Genomic DNA, 22,420 nt, shown 5'->3' with positions numbered 1-22,420 from the left:
TTAAAAATAAAGGCTATAAGATTTAAATGACATAGGATTTTAAAGGTTAAACTACATAATATTGAAAATCTTCGTGAATAATTTAAAATATCAATAAAATATATCAAATCGCCATTTAATTTTATGTTTTATAATATTCAAATTTATAGAAAGTATTTTTTGACAATAAAATAAAATTCTGTACAAAATAAGGTAAACTAACAAAACATAATTCATTAGAAATAATCAACTTGAAATACATGCTATTTTTCAAAATTAATAATATTAAAATTTTAAAACAGAATACAAATTATTTACAAAAATCTATACTGCAATAATTTAAAACAAAAAAGATTTTAAAATTTCGCCCAAAATAAAGTCAACTAGCAAAGAAAAAATTCATTTAAAAGGAATCAGTATGACATATATATACTATTTGACAAAATCAATAATAGACAACTATTTTAAGGGGAATTTGTCAAAAAATGAAAAAGTAACCTAAAAGGTAATTATTTTGTTTATAACACATATGATATAACCATTTCCTTATGACCAAACCAAAAATATATAATCACTTTTACGATTATAATCATGCGACGTCTTCTGAGGTTAGTAAAGTATTCTAGAAGTCTTCTCGTGTATTTAATCTTATAAATAATTTATAAAATTTATTAAAAAAATTGAAATCATTTAATTATAAACCATTCTAAATGATGTAAATTTAGATATACTAAAATTAAATTGTTTTCAATATAGATGGGTTAATATATATTGTAACTCATGATTGTTCTTGTTTAGGGTTTGGTAACATATGTTGTAATATTATTTGTTTTTAGGTTAATTATTGAATCTTACATTTTTAAGAAATTTAAATTTGTCATATATGTGTTTACTTTTGTATATATTAAACACTTTATAAGTTGATTTTATGTTTAACGAAGTGTTCATTGCTATGTAGTTAGTTATTTGATTTTAAGATTTAGAAGACTTCTTGTGATGTTTTCTAACATATAATACATTAGAATATTTTTTGGGAGGTCTTCTCAGACTAATTGTAAATTTAGGGTTTAGAAGACTTTTTGCATTTTATGTTAGACGACTTCCTAATCAAAAATATTTAACCTAAATGGAATTTTGTCTTCTTATATATTTAAAACATTTTATGTTTGCAACAGATTGTTCTCAAGTGGTAAAGATGGTTTCACAACCAGATAAATGACCAGCTTTTGCAAATTATTTGGAAAACATAAAAACCATGAGGGAAAATTTTCTTAGCTCGGAGATCATTCATGTACCAAAAACGCAGAATTCAAAGGCGGATAGTATAGCACACATTGCTAGTAAGCAATCGTCTTTCGTCGTTCACATGGATGCGGAGTTACCAGTTTGGTTTACAGAGTCAGTTTGAGTCTGTTATAGTTGACGACAAAAAAATATATATATATATAAAGAAAATTTACATATTTTATCTTTTTATCAAATGACTGTAACAAAAATGTAATGTTTCTCACTCTAAAACTATCCAACCTCTCTCTAATCTCTTTGATCTTGAAGACACCAAACTTTATATCATTTTATCATCTTTTTGTCTCATGTATTTCTCACTACCCTATCTTGTTTATGCAGGTTTTTCATTTCATCATGTTTATTATCTTGCACTCTTCTAAAACTAGATCTATAAATTTTGGATTTGTATTTTTGTGTGTGTTTATATGTTAGATTCTAAAAAAATTGCAGATTTAACCTAATCTGGTTGTTTTATTTATCATTTAAGAAAAAAAATAATTATTTTTGAAGTTTTTCTTTGTTATAAATTTATTCTATTTTTGGATATGCAGATTTTTCAAGTTGTACTTCGGATTTCTTTAGCACTTATGGAGAAATTTTCTTGGAAAGTTTTTTGAGACGAATAGTAAATTTGGGGTTTAGAAAACTTATGGGAAGTCTTCTAGTGTATTTTATACTAGAAAACTTTTTGAACCAAAAATATTTAACCTAGTTAAAATTTTTGTCTCCTTAAATATAAAAAATGTACACATTCTCTATCTTCCTTTCAAATGGCTGCAACAAAAATGTAATGTTTCTCACTCTAAAATTCTCAAATCTCTTTTTAATCTCTTTGAACTCGAACATACCAAATTTTATATCAGTTTCTCATCTCTTTGTATCATGTCTTTCTTACTACTTTATCTTGTTTTGCAGATTTTTATTCATTGTTTTCATCTTCCACTCTTTTGAAGGTAGGTCTATAAATTTTGAATATGTATTTTGTGTATTTTATATGTTAGATTCGAAAAAGGTATAGATTTAACCTAATGTAATTGTTTTATTTAATATTAAGCATGAAAGTTTTATTTTTGAAGTTTTTCTCTGTTTTGAAGCCATATAAACGTTTTGGATATGCACATTTTCAGACTTAAAGAGTCTTTTCAAGCAGAATTCTCGGAAGACTTATCAAGCTCAATTTTTGGAAGACCTCTCAAGCAGACTTCTCGGAAGACTTCTCGAAAGACTTCACGCGAATTAAGTGAAAAGTTAAAATTTAAGCTGGAAACTTAAATTTTAAGTGAAATTTGATCGCGAATTAAAATACTTCTTGACACTATTGTGTGTGAACCCATAAATTAATTAAATTTGTGCGATGGTTCAAATTAAAACTCCAAACCACCTGAAATTAAAGTTCGGAACTCCAAAACCCATAGTCTTCAATTACATTGGTTTAAATAGGGTTTAACGTTTTCTGATCAAACTATAAACCATATAAATTAGATTTAAAAACCAAATTAATACCCGTCAAAAATAGCTCGTCAACCCTTCAAAGGGTATTAGTTTGATTTTAAATCTGATGTATAAGGTTTATGGTTTGATTACAAAAATACTAAACTATCTTTAAACCAATGTAATTAAAGTATATGGTGTCTCGAGTTGCGAACTTTGATTCCGGGGGATTTGGAGTTTTGAACTTTCAATTTGTGGGATACGATTTTGGACTTTAAATTCAAGGATATGTAGAATGTGGGCATTGTTTGGAAGATATTTGATGTTATACAATATTTCACGTGGAGAAATACCTCGTCAATCCAATTATTATTTTTTGAAGTTTACAATTTATCATTAAATAATGTATTAAAAATATAAAATATGGATTTTTTAAACAAATTTTCTATAAAAAAATATAGACATTTTTGTAGCAGAGGGAGTATTTTTGTTAGTGTATGAAGTTGAGAAATTTGTTACTGTATGGAGTTGGTAAATTTCGGGGAATTGTGCAGCCAGCACATTTGTTTTTTAAGAGAAAACAAGACACAAATCCCAAGTAGATATATACGAATGTGGCACGGATAAAAACAGCATCACATGTCTTCAAATGACAAATTGACAACCATAAAACTCAGTAGAAAATATATATGAAAACGAGTGAAGCTGTAATTAATTAAAATAAAAACGAAATATATGTTACAGAAGAAACTATAACGGAAACGAGGGTCAGTGTTGAAACTGAGAGGTGGTTGGTGCCAGAACTTGAGGGAGACGGTGCAGTCATGACCGGCGACTCAGCCAAAGATGGTGAAGATGTTGGTGACCCGCCCGAAGATGGCGAAGTCATAGGTGTTCCAGCCGAAGGAGAAACTGCATCATTATTATCATTCAAATTAAAACAAAAATTAAATATAGTTATAAATGTAAAACCAAACTAATTATACAATTGTAATTTAAGTAACAAATTCAAAAATTATGGTATACATAGAAGATGAATGGGTTGATTTCATTTGCTGAAAAAAAATCTAAAACTAAACTAACAAAGCGAAACTCACATAAAGCACCAAACTAAGATGTGAACTGCCTTTTCAATAATCAACAAAACATTTCTGATTCATTTTTTCTTCCTAATATTCAATTCTGATTACGAATATAATACACAATATATCATTAAAAAGGAAATATAGTTTACATATCAAAAGTATTTTTTTAAAAAAAAGGTTTACATATCAAAAGTGTAGTTCACTTATAGTTATTTCCAATGTGATACCATTAATTTACTTTTATAATTCTAATGATCCTCAATGAAACATGAAGTGAATTTGGTTTACCAGAAAAAATATAGTAAAATTACTAAAAATAAAACGTAAGACACCACACTATGTTAATACTTTTATAATCGATCTGTAAGGCAAAAGGAAAAACACAGAGAAGCCTTCAATGTTAATTATGAAACGTAACCGATTAATTATCTAAGAAAAAAGCCAAAATAACTAAACACGTACTCGGAGACATACCAGCAATAGATGCAGCCGGTGTCGCCTCGTCCAGGATTGCTACACCAGCAATAAAAAATTAACTTCGAAACAATGAAAATACTACGCAAAAAGCATTAGGTTTGAGGAAAAGAAAAATGAAAATACTCACCGCAATGAGGAGCAACAATGGTGAGCTTGCAAGTCGTAGGCATGGCACGAGCTCTAGTGTTATTCACTGCAAACCCCATAGTTTTGCTACTTTCTAAACCAACGCAAATACACTTAGGGTTATATTGTAGAACAGATAGAATTCCCCCACAACAAACTTTTGTGGGCTTAGTATCATTTGATCCAGGGGTAAGGTACGAGAGACAATCCATCATGTCATATATAATGCTGGAGCAATCAGAATTTGACGGTCCTGGAGCTGGAGCAGCTACGGGTGAAGGAGACTTCGGCTGTGGTTTGTTGCGGGCGTGGATGGGTGCAAATGATGATGATAGTAGAAGTATTAAGATGGAAAGAAGTGATTGCTTCATTATTTCTATATTATTTTCTTTGAAAGTGTTTGTTGTTTATTGTTTTCTTTGTGTTGGATTTGTTTTGGTACAAGGGAACACGAGGTTTATATATATATATAGAAGTGGACTCAAAAAGGAAAAGATAAGAATTTTGTCTTTTTATTCTTTTTTTAGGGTTTGAGATTATTGTTAAATAGGTGGATGGTGTTTTATATCTTGATTGTTTTTGTTTTCTGTTCGTTGAGCTGATCTTTCTTTCTCCTTTTTCGGTCAAAGTTGAGTTGATCTTTTAGGTCAAATGATTTTGTAACGGACGCGCATATCTTTGGCAAAGTTAAGTTTGAATTTAATTTCAAATCTCATTTTGATGTGTTTGTATTTTATATTTTCGTAAAAATGACAATTATCATTTGTTATATTTAGTTAACTAACAATATGAAATTGGTGAAAATAAACAGCTAATATGAAACTGTTCAAACATGTAGTGAAACTATACTATATACTACACTGCAACTCAGTACTATTAAAATAGAACCACAACTCTAGACTCAATTTGTTTTTAGGTGGATTTAAAAAAAAAAAAAACTATACACTATAATATTTTTGTTTGACATATTAATATTAATAACTACACTCCCTAAAATCTAGCCTAACTATGGCAATATATTTTATAATGGTTTTGATACAATTTTTTGATTATATAAAAATATATTAATAACAAAAATTAAGGAAACTTAACAAATATCTAACAACTTTGAATATATATATTTGCATATTCAAATTATCTTTCAAATATTTTCCAATATCAAATCAAACAATATATTTGAAACATATTGAACTGTTTATTATAAATGTACCAAAATATCAAATATTATAAACAGATTTTTTGAAATGTTATACCTTATTAATGGCTTGATTGGCATAGCATTAGCATAAACATCATGCTTCTTATTATCCAATCAACATTTGTCAGAAAAATATTTATCAAATGTTAATGCTCTATAAATGTTATTTGCTCAATGCTCTCATATCATTACAAAAAAACATGCCTATAATGATGAAAGATTACGAGAAAAATTTGCTTCGTAAAATTACGAGTCGTTTACGGTGACAGTACGATGAAATGTGTTTTTGTCGTAACGTGGTAGTAAAATTACAAGGAAATATCTTCGTCGTAATGTCGATGTATCTTTACGACGAAAGTACGTGGAAAGAGAAGATTCGTCGTAAAATTCTTGTAAATTTACGAGTATTTTACGAGGAATATGTTACCGTTGTTTAAGTGAAAACATGTATTCAGTGCGCTTTAACCTAATTAAATTCGTTTTAAAAATATTGTAAATCACATGTGAGGGAGTTGTAAAACCCTAGTAAAATATTTCCTTGTAAAATCGTTGTTATACCTTCACCTACCAAACTCGAAAACTTTATATATATATATGTCATTTCTCAATGCTAACAATATACAAACGAAATCAAGAAAAAAAATCTAAGAAAAAAAAATCTCAGAAAAAATGGCCGTTGGCGGTAATATTTATGAGTTACGGAGTTGGATGTATTCGCATAAAGATTCCGCCGGTAGAGTGACAGATGCATTTATGAGTTACGGAGTTGGATGTATTCATTTGTTTACTAAGTGCTGTACACCGATATCACATGAAAGCGGTAAGATGTTTTGCATTTGTCGAAAATGCAAGAATTCAAAATTTGCATGTACTGAAACTGTATGAAAGCACTTAGTAAACAAATGATTTACACCACATTACTATATTTGGTATAACATGGGAAGGGTTATGGTGAAAATGAAGATAGTAGTAGTAATAATAATTTTGATCCTGGTAATAATGAAGAACTGAATCATTTGCAAAATGAATATGGTTACCATCAAGGGGAGCAGATGGTAGATTATGATAGGTTCACAACATGATTACTGATAGGCCTGGGACGGATCGGATATCCGGGCAATTTTAAGGTATCCGGATCCGGATCCTTATCCGGCGGATCCATAATTTTACTATCCTTATCCGGATCCGGGGTTCTCGGATATCCGGGTGTCGGATATCCTCCTAAAAATTGTAATATCCGGCGGATATCCGGATCCGGATTTGGATCCTTAAAATAAATAAAAAATAATATTAATATATATATATAAAATATTAACAATAATTTAAAATATATATATAACATCTTTAATTATTTCTATGTACAATATTACAAAATTTACATAAAATTTATATATATTATTATAAAAATGAAAATATATTAGATAAAATTAATTTTTATATATAGATATTACTATTTTTGAAATATTTATTAATAAAACTTACGGATCCGGATATCCGGACTTAAAAATTAAGATATCCGGATCCGGATCCGGCTTTGACGGATCCAACATTTTACTATCCGGATCTGGATTCGGCCCCTCCGGATATCCGGATTTTCGGATCGGATCCGGATCGAATCTCGGATCGAATCCGGATCTCGGATAAAAGTCCCAGGCCTAATTACTGATGCATTTTTAGAAAAAACTACAACAATAGCTGATGAAACTGGAAATGTAGAAGAACCTAATTTGGATGCAAAAAAGTTTTATAAAATGCTAGATGCTGCAAATCAACCAATCTACACTGGTTGTTGAGAAGGTCTCATTAAATTATCTCTATCAGGTAGGATGATGAATATTAAAATGAATCATAATTTACCTGAGAATTGCATGGATGCATTGGCGGATTTGTTTAAAGATTATTTGCCAGAAGACAACGTGTCAGCTGAATCTTATTATGAGATTCAAAAATTGGTTTATAGTCTTGGGTTGCCTTCGGAGATAGTAGATGTTTGTATCGGCAACTGCATGATCTACTAGAAGGACGATGAGAAGCTAGAAGAGTGATAATTCTGCAAGAAACCACGATTCAAACCGCAAGGACGTGGGAGGAATAGGGTATTGTTCCAAAGAATGTGGTACCTACCAATTACAGACATGTTGAAAAGATTATATCAATCTGAGAGAACTGCTGCAGCGATGAGGTGGCATGCTGAACATGTACAGAGGGATGGCGAGGTCGCTCATCCATCAGATGCAAGAGCGTGAAAATATTTCAACCTGGTACACCCAGATTTCGCTAGAAATATTCGGAATGTCTATCTTGGATTATGCACATATGGATTTAGTCCATTTAGAATGTCTGGGAGACAATATTCTTTGTGACCATTCATTCTTACGCTGTACAACCTGCCGCCGGAAATGTGTATGGAACAAGAATTTATATTCTTGACCATATTAATCCGTGGGCCGAAGCATCCAAAATGGTCGCTAGATGTTTTTCTTCAACCATTGATACAAGAGCTAAAAGACTTGTGGTCAGACGAGGTGAGGACGTATGATTGTTCCATGAAAAACAATTTTACAATACGAGCAGTTCTACTGTGGACAATAAGTGACTTTCCTGCTATGGGATGTTGTCTGGCTGGACAACACATGGAAGGTTATCTTGTCCAAATTGTCTTGGATTGACAAATGCTTTTCAACTGAAGAATGGTAGGAAGAGCTGTTGGTTTGATTGTCATCGTCGATTTCTTCCTCTTTCTCATCCTTACAGAAGAAATAAGATATTGTTTAGGTACAAAAAAGTTGTGAGAGACAATCCTCCCCATATCTTACTGGCTAACAAATCGAAGCGGAAATTGATTATTACGGAGCTGAGGAAACTGTTAAGCGTGGGGGAAACTGGCATCTTCCTGGATATATGCCTGATGGGTATGGAGTCGCTCACAATTGGCATAAAAAGAGTATATTTTGAGAGCTGCTTTACTGGAAGGATCTTCTTTTACAACTTAGATGTGATGCATATAGAGAAGAACGTCAACATCATGAATGCAATATTGAACGTCCCAGGGAAAACAAAAGATAACAAAAAGTCAAGGATGAACTTACCTGATATCTGCTCAAAAAGTGAGTTACATATCAAGAGCAATGAAAACATTCATGTTCCCATTTTCCGGTTGTCACCAGAAGCGAAGAACACTTTGTTTGACTATATTGTATCAGAAGTTAAGTTCCCTGATGGTTATGTTTCAAATCTGTCAAGATGTGTTGAACGAGGTCAAAAGTTCTTAGGAATGAAGAATCATGAGTGTCATGTGTTTATGCAACGATTACTTCCATTCGTTTTTGCTGAGCTCCTTCCAACAAATGTACATGAAGCACTCGCAGGTACATATAAATTACTAATATATATACATGTTATGAAATGTTATTAATTTGGTTATTTTTGCAATATACAGCCATCAGAGCATTCTTCATAGATCTTAGCACACGTACTTTCAAGAAAGAAGTCATCCAACAACTTCATGAAAACACTCCAATCATATTGTGCAACCAAGAGAAGATATTTCTTCCATTATTTGTGCTCCACTTCCCGAAGAACGAAGGATAAAAATGGTCATTTTCCCATGGTTCTTAGAACCGGACAAAAACCCCATGCCAGGATCCGTCTAGAAGCTGTAAGTTTTATTTGTAATATTTACTTTTATTCTTTTAAAACTATATTTATTAATTAATTTTAATTTTAATGTTTAATTTTATTTATTCTTTCTGTTTGTAGCTTGAGAAGACGTGAGTCTAACCATCTCTGTCTGATCTATTCAAGATGACTCACGCCACATCAGAAGAGATTTTTGTCGATCCTGCATCCGAGAAACTAACAGTCTTCCGATAGATTACCCGTCAAATTGACATTAGAAGAAATCGACAGGATCTTCGCAGAGGTAAAATTTTATTTAAATTAATTTAACTATTTTAAGATAATTAATTATATTAATATGTTTTGGTGGCTCCTAGAAAGAAGGAACGGACCGTGGGAATATGCTTTTTTACAATACTTTACTAAATCCCAAAACAAAACAAAACAAAAACAAGCAATCCATTCACGAGACTATTAACATATCATGTCTGTCTCTTTAAAGTTTTCAAGGCAATGCTCCTATAAGCGAAGTAGTTGGTAGTGTCGTATATTCAGCATCCCTCAGCGACTCAACGTCTTGGCCGTGGTGGCCCTTACATTGGAAAAATGCAACGGTATAAGTCAGAAGTACAAACATCACCACAAATGTTGACATCACTAGACTCACTAGAGTCTCGATCTGAGCTAAACCGAAGATCAATAAACCGAAGAAAAGATTCAAGAGTAATAGTTTTGGCTTCATCCCTTTAGCAATCTTTACAGCTTCCCCCAACGCTTGTATCCCATAAGTTTCCTCGAGTACCGATACGACCAAAGATAGGTACCAGACGATAGCTAGATAGGACGCAAACAATGCGAACAGAACAAGCAAAACGCAGGTCACGACTGCGAATGAAATCAAGGAAGCAGTACTTAACAAAAGGAGAGGAAAAAGGATTGTAACGAAGAACAACCAATAGCCAAGACTGAAGAGACAAATGTAGAAATAGGTCACAAGAGGTCCCTTCCAAGATTTAAGGGACAGAACCACAAAATCTTTGCAGTTGACGTTCTCATCATTATAAGTAAGAGCCGAAGCGTGGACGATGACTAGAACGGATAAAAGGTTGATGATGAAGTAGACAACGCCAAAGATGTCTGAAGAAACACCAAATAGGCCAAAATCTGCAAAAACTTCCATAAGTAGGGCTATGTATTCCGCACTGCTTGGATCCATCGTAGGTAACAACTTTAAATGTTGAGTCAAGTTTGTTATCTCGAGTGTAATGGTAAGGATGTTGAACAAGTAAACTAAACCATTGAGCAAGAGAGAAAACACCAAGACAGAGAACATCAACTTCTTGTTCTTGAGAAAGAGTTTGCGGGATTCGTTTAACATACCCACAACCTCCTTCAGAAGATTCAAAAACGAAAACCGACCCATGGTTTACAAAGAAAATAAGAAGAAAAATGAAGAAAAGCTCCTGAATTTTGGTTTTGGAAATAATGGTGAGGAGTTGTTCAAAAAAAGAAGGAAATGATGGTGAGGGTTTGTAAGATCATACATGCTTATACCCGTTTGTTTATATACTACTAGGCTAGCAGTACTAACTAGCCCTGGAACGGATCCGGATATCCGGGAAATTTAGGGTATCCGGATCCGGATCCGGATCCGGATCCGTCGGATCCGTAGATTTAATATCCGGATCCGGATTCGTGGTTTACGGATATCCGGGTTTCGGATATCCGTCTCGATATTCTATTATCCGCGGATATCCGGATCCGGATCCGGATCCGTCAAAATAATTAAAATAATTTTTTTAACAAAAAACACAATTTTTTTAATATAATACATAAATTAAATATTTATAAATATATTTATATATGTTTATAATATTATAAAAACTAAAATATAATATTATAAGATTAATTCATGTATAAATATTAATATATCAAATATAAATATTAATAAAATTTAAAAATTTAATGTATTTTAAAAATACGGATCCGGATCCGGATATCCGGACCTAAAAATTAAGATATCCGGATCCGGATTCGGTTTACACGGATCCAAGATTTTACTATCCGGATTCGGATCCGGGCACCCCAGATATCCTATTTTCGGAGCGGATCCGGAGCGGATCTCGGATCGAATCCGGATCTCGGATATTAAATCTACGAATCCGGATCCGGATATTAAATCTACGGATCCGACGGATTGATTGATTGATTCACCCGCCACTTTTCAATGGAGGAAAACGTCTTTGGCTTGTATGTCTTTATCCAAAAATCATACGATAGAAACGAATACTTGGACATATTTAAAGCCAAGAAACCAAAGCATATATAACACGTGGAAGAAAAAGTCTAAACATGACTTACTGATCGTGCCATAATAAGATATGTTAAAGAGCGGAAACAAAAGGTATAACATGTTCAATATTGCAACTGGCTTTCCTCATCACATGAACGTGGTGACCTTTAGGGTATCTATAAACCAACAAACAATTAGTCTCCTAAACAATTAGTCTCCTCAAAGGAATAAGTCATCAATTGTAATGATGAATCAATACATCATACTGTTTAATCATGAAGATCATCTCAGAGAAAACATTGTACAACTTCAAATTTTAAGTTTTTTGTTCTAAAAAAAACTCCAAAACTTAAATTTAAACTTTTGAACAGTGAAACTTCATATCTGAAGTGCTACTATTCAAAACTTCAAATTTGAAGTTTCATATTTTTTTATTTGCATTTTGGTTCTTACAATTACACATTACGTTTATGATTATTAAATATTTTATCGTTTATTGTTTTAATCTTTAAACTAGAACTTAACCCGTGCATCCGCACATGTGTTTTTTTAATAGAATAAACATATGAAATTATTCACAACATAATAATGTAATGGTTTCACAAACATGATTCCGTATGGACGTTTGTTTGATTTATAGTATATAACATTTATTATAAATAGACGGTTTTCCATTGTCTATAATTTTATGTTTGCTAATATTGTGATTGGTTATTAAAACAATCAAAATAATATGTTATACATCATATTTTTAAGTTGATATTTCTTAACTACATTAACCATTTTGATGTATTTATAGATAAACTAAAACATAAATTAGTATGTTTATGTATATTAATAAATCTAACTTTCCAAAAATACAATATTTTGTGTCAAATAAAATGTACTTCTGTTTTAATAAGTTAGACATATATGTCTCTAAGTTATTTATATGCCAAATAAATTCTACTTCTAAGTTATTTTTGAAGAAAAATTTAAATTTAAATTTATTTTAATGTAAAATATATTTGAAAAATAACTTTATATATTTTAATAAAAAACTATAGTTTATATTTTATGTGAAATGAGACAATTATATACATGCATATATATAAATTAAAGTTTGTATGTCACATCTTAAATAAATCTGTTTAATTTTATTGTATAAATTAATTAGAAAATAACCCGGTTGGAGAATAATTTGATTTAGAGAATAATGTTAAGTTTGATAAATAATAATCTAACAAAATAAAATATTTTTTATTAATTAATAGTTATTAATTAAGTGGCACAAGTTGTATTATTAAGATAATAGAAGAGTTATTTCTAAAATATACTTCAATTTTAATAGAACAGATTTAGAGAAAAATGGTCAGTTTGGATAGACAATAATGTAACAAAATTAAATGAATGCTTTTTGATCAATTAATTAACAATTATTAGTTAGGGTCGCAATGTGTAATTCTTAAGATAAAAGAAGGGTTATTTATAAAAGGTATTTTATTTTTAATAGAATAGATTTAGAAAATGATGGTATGTTTGAATAGAGGATAATTTTTAAAAATAAATAATTTTGATTAATTAATTAATAGTTATTAATTCAGTGGCACAAGTTGATAAATATTAAGGTGAAGTAAGGGTTATTTTCAAAAAGTACTTAAGTTTTAATAATATAGTTTTTTATATCTCATAAATATTTCAAATTTGTTTTCATAAATTTAAGTTTTGCACACAAAATTAAAGAAAAATTTTGAAATATGATTTTTAAGATTTTAAAACTAGATTAAGAAATACACTAGTTAATCATATATAGGGATATTACGGAAATAATTTATGGATTAATGCGATATTTTTCTTATAGTTTAATATTTAATTATGTATTTATATGTAGTATTTTATATTTAGTGTAATATTTTTATATATATGCCAGTTATTTATAAAAGTTGTATGGATTTAAATTAATTATGATAAATATAAGAACCATATTAAAAATACACATATTTTAAATTTGGGTTTGAAGTTTTTATTTTGAAATATGAAGTTTTTCAAACTTTTTTTTTGTTTACGCTGGTTGTATTCAAATAAATGAAATCGTTTCAATGGTCACAGAAAAGAAGGGAATCAGAGGAGACAAATGAAAGAAAACTGAGCACCATTAGGCGACAGAAACAAAAGCATATAACAATGGATATGGCCTGAATCGTGGAAGGGAAGGCTTTAAGAAGCTGATTCTCTGGCCAGAAAAGAAGAGAGCCAAAGGGGACTGTTACCCGCGACATAGTGTCAAGTTTGGAGGAAACCCAAGTAGTATAATAGTTTCTCTCGTCTTATTAACTTAGCCAATAGGCTTATTTATACAAATACATAATTTGTCTTGCAAGTTCTTTACATAATAGAATAGGAAGTCTAACTTATATATTAATGCTAACTTTCCTAATAGTTACATGGAAATATATTTTAGGTGATCTCGTAATCACCGAGATCTCCTAATACATAGGATAAAATTATGTTGTCTCTGGTGACGCTAATTGCAATCTCCATGGCTGCTGTATTTTCCGAAGGGGAAAGCAAGTCAGAGGCACCATGCATCAATTTCTGAGAGAAGACAGTGTATGGCATCAAGGAGTACATGGTGCTCTTGACAATGTGATGGAGGGTGAAGGGCATCTCTGATCTCCGCATAAGAGAATTCAAAGATAACTCTTGCCTGGTGAAGGTTGCACATAATGGCCCAATGTAGGCTTTGGATACCAGCATGCAGAGGTGAGACAGCACTTGAGTCTGCTCTTCGAAAATGGAGCAGAGGTACCCCGTTGTGGTTTCGTAGGATCCAAGCTGCATCACCTAAATTTATGTTTCCAAGTTATGATGAAGCGATGTCACATTTGACGACGTTAGGCTCAGGTTTCTGACAGGAATTGACATGGTTCAGGTATTGCAGGGAGACACCGTTTTGGCTTTCATCGTTTTGACAAAGCTAGGCTCGGTTTTTGCAAATTTCAAAATAGAGTATTTTTTTGGAAATGCTCTAAAATAAACAAATCTTCAAACATTACTAGATCAACTAATATAATTTTCAAATTAAACTATATTTTAAACAAAACAGAGCAGTTACATATCTAGCACACTACTTCTGCTATGACCAAAACCTCGCCACAGTCCCCTTGATGTGCATCCTTCTCCCTCAATCTACCCCTAGTTCTGGAAATTGGGCAAGTGGCGGCTTTGACAACAAACGGGAATTTGTAAAATAACTATAAAAGGATAAAACTAATTTGCACATAAAGCCAAAAATGTATATATACCAAATTTCCATGTTAAAAAACGCAGGCGCCTAGCCGAGAAATCGGCCGCCTAAGATAGGCCTGGGCATTTTAACCTGGACCCGAAGACCCGAAGACCCGAACCGGAACCGACCCAAAAAATACCCGATCCGGAACCGAACCGAAAATTTACAAGTAACTTTTGGGTCTAAATTTTTTTTATCCCAAAGAACCAGAACCGAAAAGGAACCGACCCGAATAGACCCGGACCCGAAAAGAACCGACCCAAATAGACCCGACCCGATAAGAACCGATTTGTACCCAACTTAAAAACATGTATATCTAAAACTATGATGTTTTTGTGTTCTATTTTATATATATTATTTTATGATTTAGTTGAAATATCTTTTGTTAACAACATTTGTTATTATTTTTTAACATTTATTAAGTAATATAAAGCTTTAAAATGTAATATTTAGAGTTTTAAAATGTTTTATTTTAATTATTAATAGTTTCATTTAAGTTGTTTTGTAAAATTTTAGATATATATGACAAATATTCAACTAAAGTTGATGGAATTTGGTATATCATGTCCTTTTCAAATCCTAAATACCTGAACCCGACCCGGACCCGAAAAATTACGGGTATTTTATGGGTATTTTAATTATAGACCGAACCGACCCGGACCCGAAAAGAACCGACCCGAACCTGAACCGAAAATTTCTAAGTACCTATTGGGTCTAAATATTTACGACCCGAAAAGATCCGGATCCGAAAGGAACCGGTCCGAACCCGACCCGAATGCCCAGGCCTAGCCTAAGAGATCCGAATATGACCAAACCTGTTTGGAATGGTATCGAAGCTCTTTCCTTCAAAATCCCAGTTTTGAGAACGAGAGCCAATAGATTATCCAAAAAAAAGAGCACAAACCAATCATAATTTTGACCAAAAAAAGAACCAATCATAATCATTTTTCTGAATAAAAAGTACTTTAAAGTGTTATCGAAATTAGGAATTTGATCGCTATGGCCCGATATACACTTACATGGAAGATAGATAATTTGGTCTTGGATCACATCATTTTTCTAATGAAAATTAGTTGTCTACTTAGATTTTGATTTATTTGTTTTGATAGTACAACTTTGCTATTTTAATGTCGAATAAACGTGTGGTTAATTGTTTGTTTTCAAAAAAAACTTCTTTTCAAAATATTTTGAACGGCTACTCATGCATTACTTATCAAACAAGAAATTGTGAGTTACTTTTGAAAGCAAAACCATTATTATTGTGAAAAATTATGCAAAAGTGTATCATCTGAAACTAGTAGAACAAGTGGAGAGGCATAACCAAAACCCTGTACCAAACCCAAACGTCGCCTCCCATCTATAAGAGCAACCTTATAATTAAGGTTTGCTGAATCTTATATTTCAAGTTTGAGGGTGTTCTTCTCCAATGATAAACCTTAAAAAAAGCTTTAAATTTTTTAAATGTTGACATTATATTCTTTACTTTAGGCAAAAATCAAATAAAAGCATAAAACTTTTATTACAACTAAATTCATACGACAAAAATATTATAAACAATAATTTTTAATAAACTATTACGTTCTAATAGTAATTTACATATAAATAAAGGACTTAAAAACATAACTATTCTTTATTATTATATTCATAATGCTTTCATATATAATCAGTTATTGTATTTCGAAGCGATAAATGAGATTTTTATTTTTAATTTGTAAATTACAATATAAAAATTGTTGAAATCTGAGTATTTTTCGTTTACTGCCATTTTAACAAACCTAGAATTTATCAGTGATCATACTAGTGATTTATTTCCGATATAAATAAGAAAGAATCATAAAGAGAAGAACTCAAGAACAACAACAACCTCCGAATACACCAACTTGTTATGGACAATATTCTGGTTATATTATAGGTTCGGGATCAATTTTACCGGTGTTAGTATAATTGTAATATTAAGCTTATCTATATAATTTTATTTTATGCATTTTTATTTTGTTGTATTGTGAATTAACTTCTTTGATTTAATATTGTCTTCTATAATATTTGTTTAATATATTAAAATATTTTTTATTTGTTTTTATTTAAACATTTATACTTATTTAAATTTATATGTATATTTTAAATTTAGAAAATATATATAAACTATATAAAAGATATAAAATTGTATGAACTAAAATGATAAACAAGAAAGTTATCAAAACTATTTAAAAACATACAATCACAAGGACCAAAAAAATATAGAACCTCAAATATAAGGTTTTGTACAGTGAAATTTTAAATATGAAGTTTGTACTTAACCTTATAATTTAGTTTTGAAGCTGCTCTTGTATTACATAAAATTTAAATATAAAATATAAAGATTTAATGTTGCTTTGGGAAATGCTCTGAACGAAGACGGTGAATTATTCATTGAACATACGTAAACAACCACACGAAACTAGCAACGGATGTGAAACAAATTGTTACGAAACAAATTGTTACGAAGCCATGTGAGATCACCCTGATTTCTACTTCAAACCTCACTTTGTTATTTTATCATCACCATTCGTCCAATTCCAGTGGTAAGAACTCGATTAAAGCCCTCGTCAAAAAATAGACCTTAGAGAAAAAAGAAGAGTAAATTAAATGATACACGCAATACAAGAAAACAACGGTATTCTGACGGACATTCCGACGGAAAATGAAATCCTCGGAATATCCCGAAGAATTTTCGAGGATATTCCGAGGAAACAAAAAATTTGGTTTCCTCGGAATATACCAACGGAATTCCGAGGAAATATCAATCCGTTGGAATATTCTTATGGAATACCGAGGAAAAATGTATTCCTCGGAAAAAACCGATGAATTTCGAGGAAATATTATAGCCGTTAGAGAGCCGTTGGAGAGCCGTTGGGGGAATTTTAAAATTCCGAGGAAATTCCGACGAACTGGCCGTTGGCGTCGGAATTCCGTCGGAATTTCCTCGGTCTGTCGGCAGGATTTCAACTATAAATACAAGCACCCCTCTTCCTCTTCATTCACTCCATATCTTCATCCTCCCTCTTACTCTCTTTACACACGAATTTGATTCATAAAAAACATGTCTTCTTCAAATTATTTTCGTTCTTGGATCGATCGACCTCATTTGGATCCGAACACGAGATTGCTTACGGAAGAATACCAACGAGGTATAACTGAATTCATGGGGTTAGTTCACCTACAACCGGAAGCAAAAACAGGTATGTTAAGATATCCTTGCTCTAATTGTAAAAATAGAAAGATTATTAAAGAGTGGGATGTTTGGACTCATCTATATTTGAGTGGGTTTACACGAAGTTACAAAATTTGGTATCATCATGGGGAAACTGATTATGAACATGGTAGTACTAGCGAACCTCAGCCAGCGGTTAGATTAGAAGAACCAATTTGAACGGATGTAGATTATGGTGTAGGTACTGAGCAGATGGTAAATGATCATTTTAGAGGGAAAGATTTACCCAATGCAAAGATTTACCCAATGCAGAAGATAGGAGATTTTATGATATGTTGGATGCTGGAAAGCAACCATTGTACGAAGGTTGCAGAGATGATCATTCAGCTTTATCATCTGCTACAAGATAGATGGGCATTAAAACAGATTATAATTTGGCTGAAGACTGTATGGATACGATTGCTGATTTTGTAAAAGGTATTCTACCCGAGGATAATGTAGCTCCTGGTTCATACTACGAGGTTCAGAAACTCGTAGCTGGTCTTGGTTTATCGTATCAGGTAATAGATGTATGGAGCGACAACTGCATGATTTATTGGAGGGCGGATGAACAGCGGGTTACATGCAAATTTTGTGGGAAGCCTCGTTATAAAGATATGAGTGGAAGAGTTCCAGTGCCATATAAAAGGATGTGGTATTTGCCTTTGACGGAAAGGTTACAGAGGTTGTATTTGTCTGAACGCACAGCGCAACCAATGAGATGGCATGCGGAGCACTCAACAGATGGTGAGATCAGACATCCTTCAGATGAAAAAGCGTGGAAGCATTTCCAATCAAAGTATCCCGACTTTGCGTATGAGAGAAGAAATATCTACCTTGGATTATGTACTGATGGTTTCAGTCCGTTTGGCAAGAGTGGAAGACAGTATTCTCTATGGCCAATCATTCTTACACCATACAACCTACCCCCAAACTTGTGCTTGCGACGAGAGTTTTTGTTTCTCTCGATTCTCGTTCCCGGACCAGAGCATCCTAAGAGATCACTTGATGTGGTTCTTCAGCCACTAATATATGAGTTGCAACAACTATGGGCTCAAGGTGCTGAAACATACGATGTTTCGTGTAAAAAAAACTTTCAAATGAAGGCAGTACTAATGTGGACAATAAGTGATTTTCCAGCATATGGTATGTTATCTGGATGGACAACGCATGGAAGGCTATCATGTCCATATTGTCAAGATAACACTGATGCTTTCCAACTAAAACACGGAAGGAATACGTGTTGGTTTGGCTGTCACAGGAGATTCCTATCACCTGATCATCCATATCATAGGAGTAGGAATTTGTTTACGAAGAACAAGAGGGTGTTTGATAGTCCACCTCCAGAAATTTGTGGGAAAGATTTGAAGACACAACTAAGAGATTTTGGTGCAGAAAGGACTCCAGACGTCGGTGGACATGAGCGTTTTCCGGTAGATGCTGTTGGAGACCAACATAACTGGCACAAAAAAAGTATTTTCTGGGATCTGCCATACTGGGAGGATCATCTGCTAAGGCATAATTTAGATGTCATGCATATTGAGAAGAACTTTTTTGACAATCTCATGAACACGATCCTTAATGTTCAAGGTAAAACAAAGGATAATTTGAAGTCAAGACTGGATTTAGTCGATATATGTGCTCGTTCAGAACTTCATGTTGATGAGAATGGTAGTGCTCCTTTTCCCATATACCGACTTGATGCAGAGGGAAAAGATGCGTTCTTTGATTGGATTTCAAACGATGTGGAATTTCCAGACGGTTACGCATCTAATTTGCGTAACTGTATCGACAGAAAGGAAGGAAAGTTTACTGGCTTGAAAAGCCACGATTGCCATGTAATGATGCAGCGCCTCCTTCCGTTTGCCTTCAAAGAACTATTACCACGAAATGTTCATAAAGCAATTGCAGGGATAAGTGGTTTCTTCCGCGATTTATGCACGAGATCAGTGACCCTTGAAGGCATTGAAAATTTGAAGACTAACATAGCCGTGATTCAGTGCAACCTTGAGAAGATATTTCCTCCCTCATTTTTTGATGTTATGGAGCATCTTGTTATTCACCTGGCAAGAGAATTGGAACTTGGTGGTCCTGTGCAGTATAGATGGATGTATCTGTATGAGCGGTATATGTTCCATTTGAAGAAGATGGTGAAAAATTTAAGTAGGGTGGAAGGTTCTATAGTCGCACAGATGATCAATGAAGAAACTTCAAACTTTGCCGAGTACTACTTTCCAGCAGAAGTTCAGACCAAAAACAGAAGACCTGCTCGGCATGATGATAGAGGCGAACGGGCAACATATCATGTTACGGTTCCATATATTTTCATAGACGTTGGACGACTTAGCGGAAAATCAAAGGACCGTCGACTTACTGAGCAGGAGCGCAGTAATTTGCAAACATATTTGCTCACCAACTGCGAAGATGTTCTTCAATATGAGAGGTAAACAAATTAGCTTACAAATTTTTATTTTAACAAGTTGAAATTTAAATCTTAATTAATTACATTATTGTCATCATATGTACAGAATTTTCATGGCAGAAAAACAGTTCGAATATAGATACGCTACAGAGGACGAACTAGAAGAAATGAAGCAGAAAGAATTTGCTGGATGGATGTTTACTTATGTGAGTGCTTTAAACAAATTAAAATATCATTTATCATATATTTATACTAATTCACATTTATTGATATAACATATATATGTGCTATTAATAGGTGTCTGCTGGTTTGGCCAGAGGTGAAACATTTGACGATTGGATACGCGAGATGGTCGTTGGACCAAACTTTGTTGTGAAGTCATATCCGAGATTTTGTACTCGAGGATATGCATTCACAACTCAGAAGAGGAGACGTTCGAGTACGACTTATGATGCTGGCGTTTGTTCTGCATCAGGAGATAATGTATACTACGGACACATACATGAGATTTTGGAAATCAAGTATTTGGGCATGGTTGGATTGCGCTGTACTGTTTTCTAGAGTGTTGTATTGTGATTGGCACGACAACACTCTAGATCGAGGTGTGAGAAAAGATGCATTTGGTGTTACATCAGTAAATTCGAGGCGAAAGCTGCAATATTATGATCCTTTCATTCTTGCTTCTTAGGCCGATCAGGTAATTAAATGTTAATTATTCAGAATGATTCATCATCATGTGTATTAATTTATAATTGTACTAATAATTTTTTTAATGTTACAGGTTTGTTATATCAAGTACCCCTGGGTAAGGAACAGAGATAATCCATGGGTTACTGTTACAAGACTCAACCCGAGAGGCCGAGTTCAGGGAAGTTCTGAGCTGGAAGACCCACTACAACCAAGCACATCCGGAAACTTAAGTGCAGCAGAAAATTTAGCTGGAGTTGGCCTTGTAGTCGATTTCACCGACTTCGGAGAGGAAACCGTCGTTCACGTAGAGGATGAACCAGTGATTGGAGAGTTTCACCAAGATCCAGATTCTGATTCATCTGGTGATGATGACTCGGAAACAGACTAGCATCGACTTTTGTTTTTTTTAATAGAAATACCGAGGAAATTCCGAGGGAAGATAGGTTTTCCTCGGAATTTCCTCGGAATAGACCTTGTCGATTTAAGGATTTGATTATAGAGTCTTTTTCTTCAGAATTTCCTCGGAATATTCCGACGGAATTCCGAGGAAGATAAGGGTTTCCTCGGAATTCTCTCGGAATATTCCGAGGAAATTCCGAGGAACTAGGGGTTTTTAACCGAAAACAACGTTTTGCGGATTGAATAACACGTATATAACATTCATTAAGTGTCTTAACCAGATTATGAAGTCAAACTTTGGTGTTTTACCCAATAACAAACACTTTTACGATTGCATGAACGAAAACCACACAACATAAGAGAAACACTTATACACTTTAATAAACGGTAAAGGGAATACTTACAATTATTTTTGAAATTTTGTTATTTCATGGTTTATGATCATCTATACAAAGAATCCTCAATGGTATGCATTACAGTTGTATAAAAAATGAAATACGGCAAAAAATAATCGATGTTCTGAAACCCCAAACCCTGTTTCCTCGGAATATTTTCATTTAACCGGGTAAACCAAGCCGCCAAATATTTCGCGAAAATTGAATTAATGATTTCCGAGGAAATTCCGACGGAAATATTTAATCATTCCGAGGAAATTCCGACGGACATTTTCCATCGGACGCCTCATTTTATTAGGTCGAACCAGATCTTCTTCCCCATTTCTCTCTTCCTCTCCGCCGAAGTCTCTCTTCCTCTCCGCCGTTTCCTCCCTTCTCTCTCGACGATTTCCGGCGAATCCGCCTTAATCCTCCTCAATTTCAGTCATTGCATCATGTATGAACCCTATCCCACTCTCTTATGTTAGATTTGTTAGGTTTTTAAGTAGATTTGATGATTTTGGAATGATATTTATAGATTTTT

The 22,420-nt window shown here is 32.8% G+C and overlaps 2 protein-coding genes across 2 annotated transcripts; both read right to left on the bottom strand.

The window, feature by feature from the left end:
- Positions 1-160: 160 nt before the first annotated feature.
- LOC106421603 (non-specific lipid transfer protein GPI-anchored 4) lies at positions 161-5,532 on the bottom strand. The gene is made up of 3 exons (XM_013862431.3): positions 4,387-5,532; positions 4,257-4,295; positions 161-3,609 (listed from the first exon to the last, which is right to left on the bottom strand). Exons 1-3 carry the CDS (start codon positions 4,754-4,756, stop codon positions 3,413-3,415), a joined length of 606 nt encoding a protein of 201 aa, XP_013717885.1. The 5' UTR covers positions 4,757-5,532; the 3' UTR covers positions 161-3,412.
- Positions 5,533-7,266: 1,734 nt separating this feature from the next.
- Positions 7,267-10,802, bottom strand: LOC106421612. Its single transcript, XM_048754897.1, has one exon. The coding sequence runs from the start codon at positions 10,622-10,624 to the stop codon at positions 9,707-9,709; it is 918 nt and encodes a 305-aa protein (XP_048610854.1). The 5' UTR covers positions 10,625-10,802; the 3' UTR covers positions 7,267-9,706.
- Positions 10,803-22,420: the final 11,618 nt, after the last annotated feature.

The sequence above is a fragment of the Brassica napus genome, chromosome C4, assembly GCF_020379485.1.
Source record: "Brassica napus cultivar Da-Ae chromosome C4, Da-Ae, whole genome shotgun sequence".
Classification (NCBI taxonomy): Eukaryota; Viridiplantae; Streptophyta; class Magnoliopsida; order Brassicales; family Brassicaceae; genus Brassica; species Brassica napus.
The sequence above is the reverse complement of the archived record's forward strand: the minus strand, read 5'-3'. Positions and strand labels throughout refer to the sequence as shown.

Excerpts from the sequence above, each read along its gene's own strand:
- LOC106421603 (XM_013862431.3), bottom strand. The coding sequence starts at position 4,756 with ATGAAGCAATCACTTCTTTCCATCTTAATACTTCTACTATCATCATCA. Across the intron at positions 4,296-4,386 it reads CATTGTTGCTCCTCATTGCG|CAATCCTGGACGAGGCGACA; the intron begins GTGAGTATTTTC and ends TTGCTGGTGTAG. Across the intron at positions 3,610-4,256 it reads ACCGGCTGCATCTATTGCTG|TTTCTCCTTCGGCTGGAACA; the intron begins GTATGTCTCCGA and ends ATAATGATGCAG.
- LOC106421612 (XM_048754897.1), bottom strand. The coding sequence starts at position 10,624 with ATGGGTCGGTTTTCGTTTTTGAATCTTCTGAAGGAGGTTGTGGGTATG.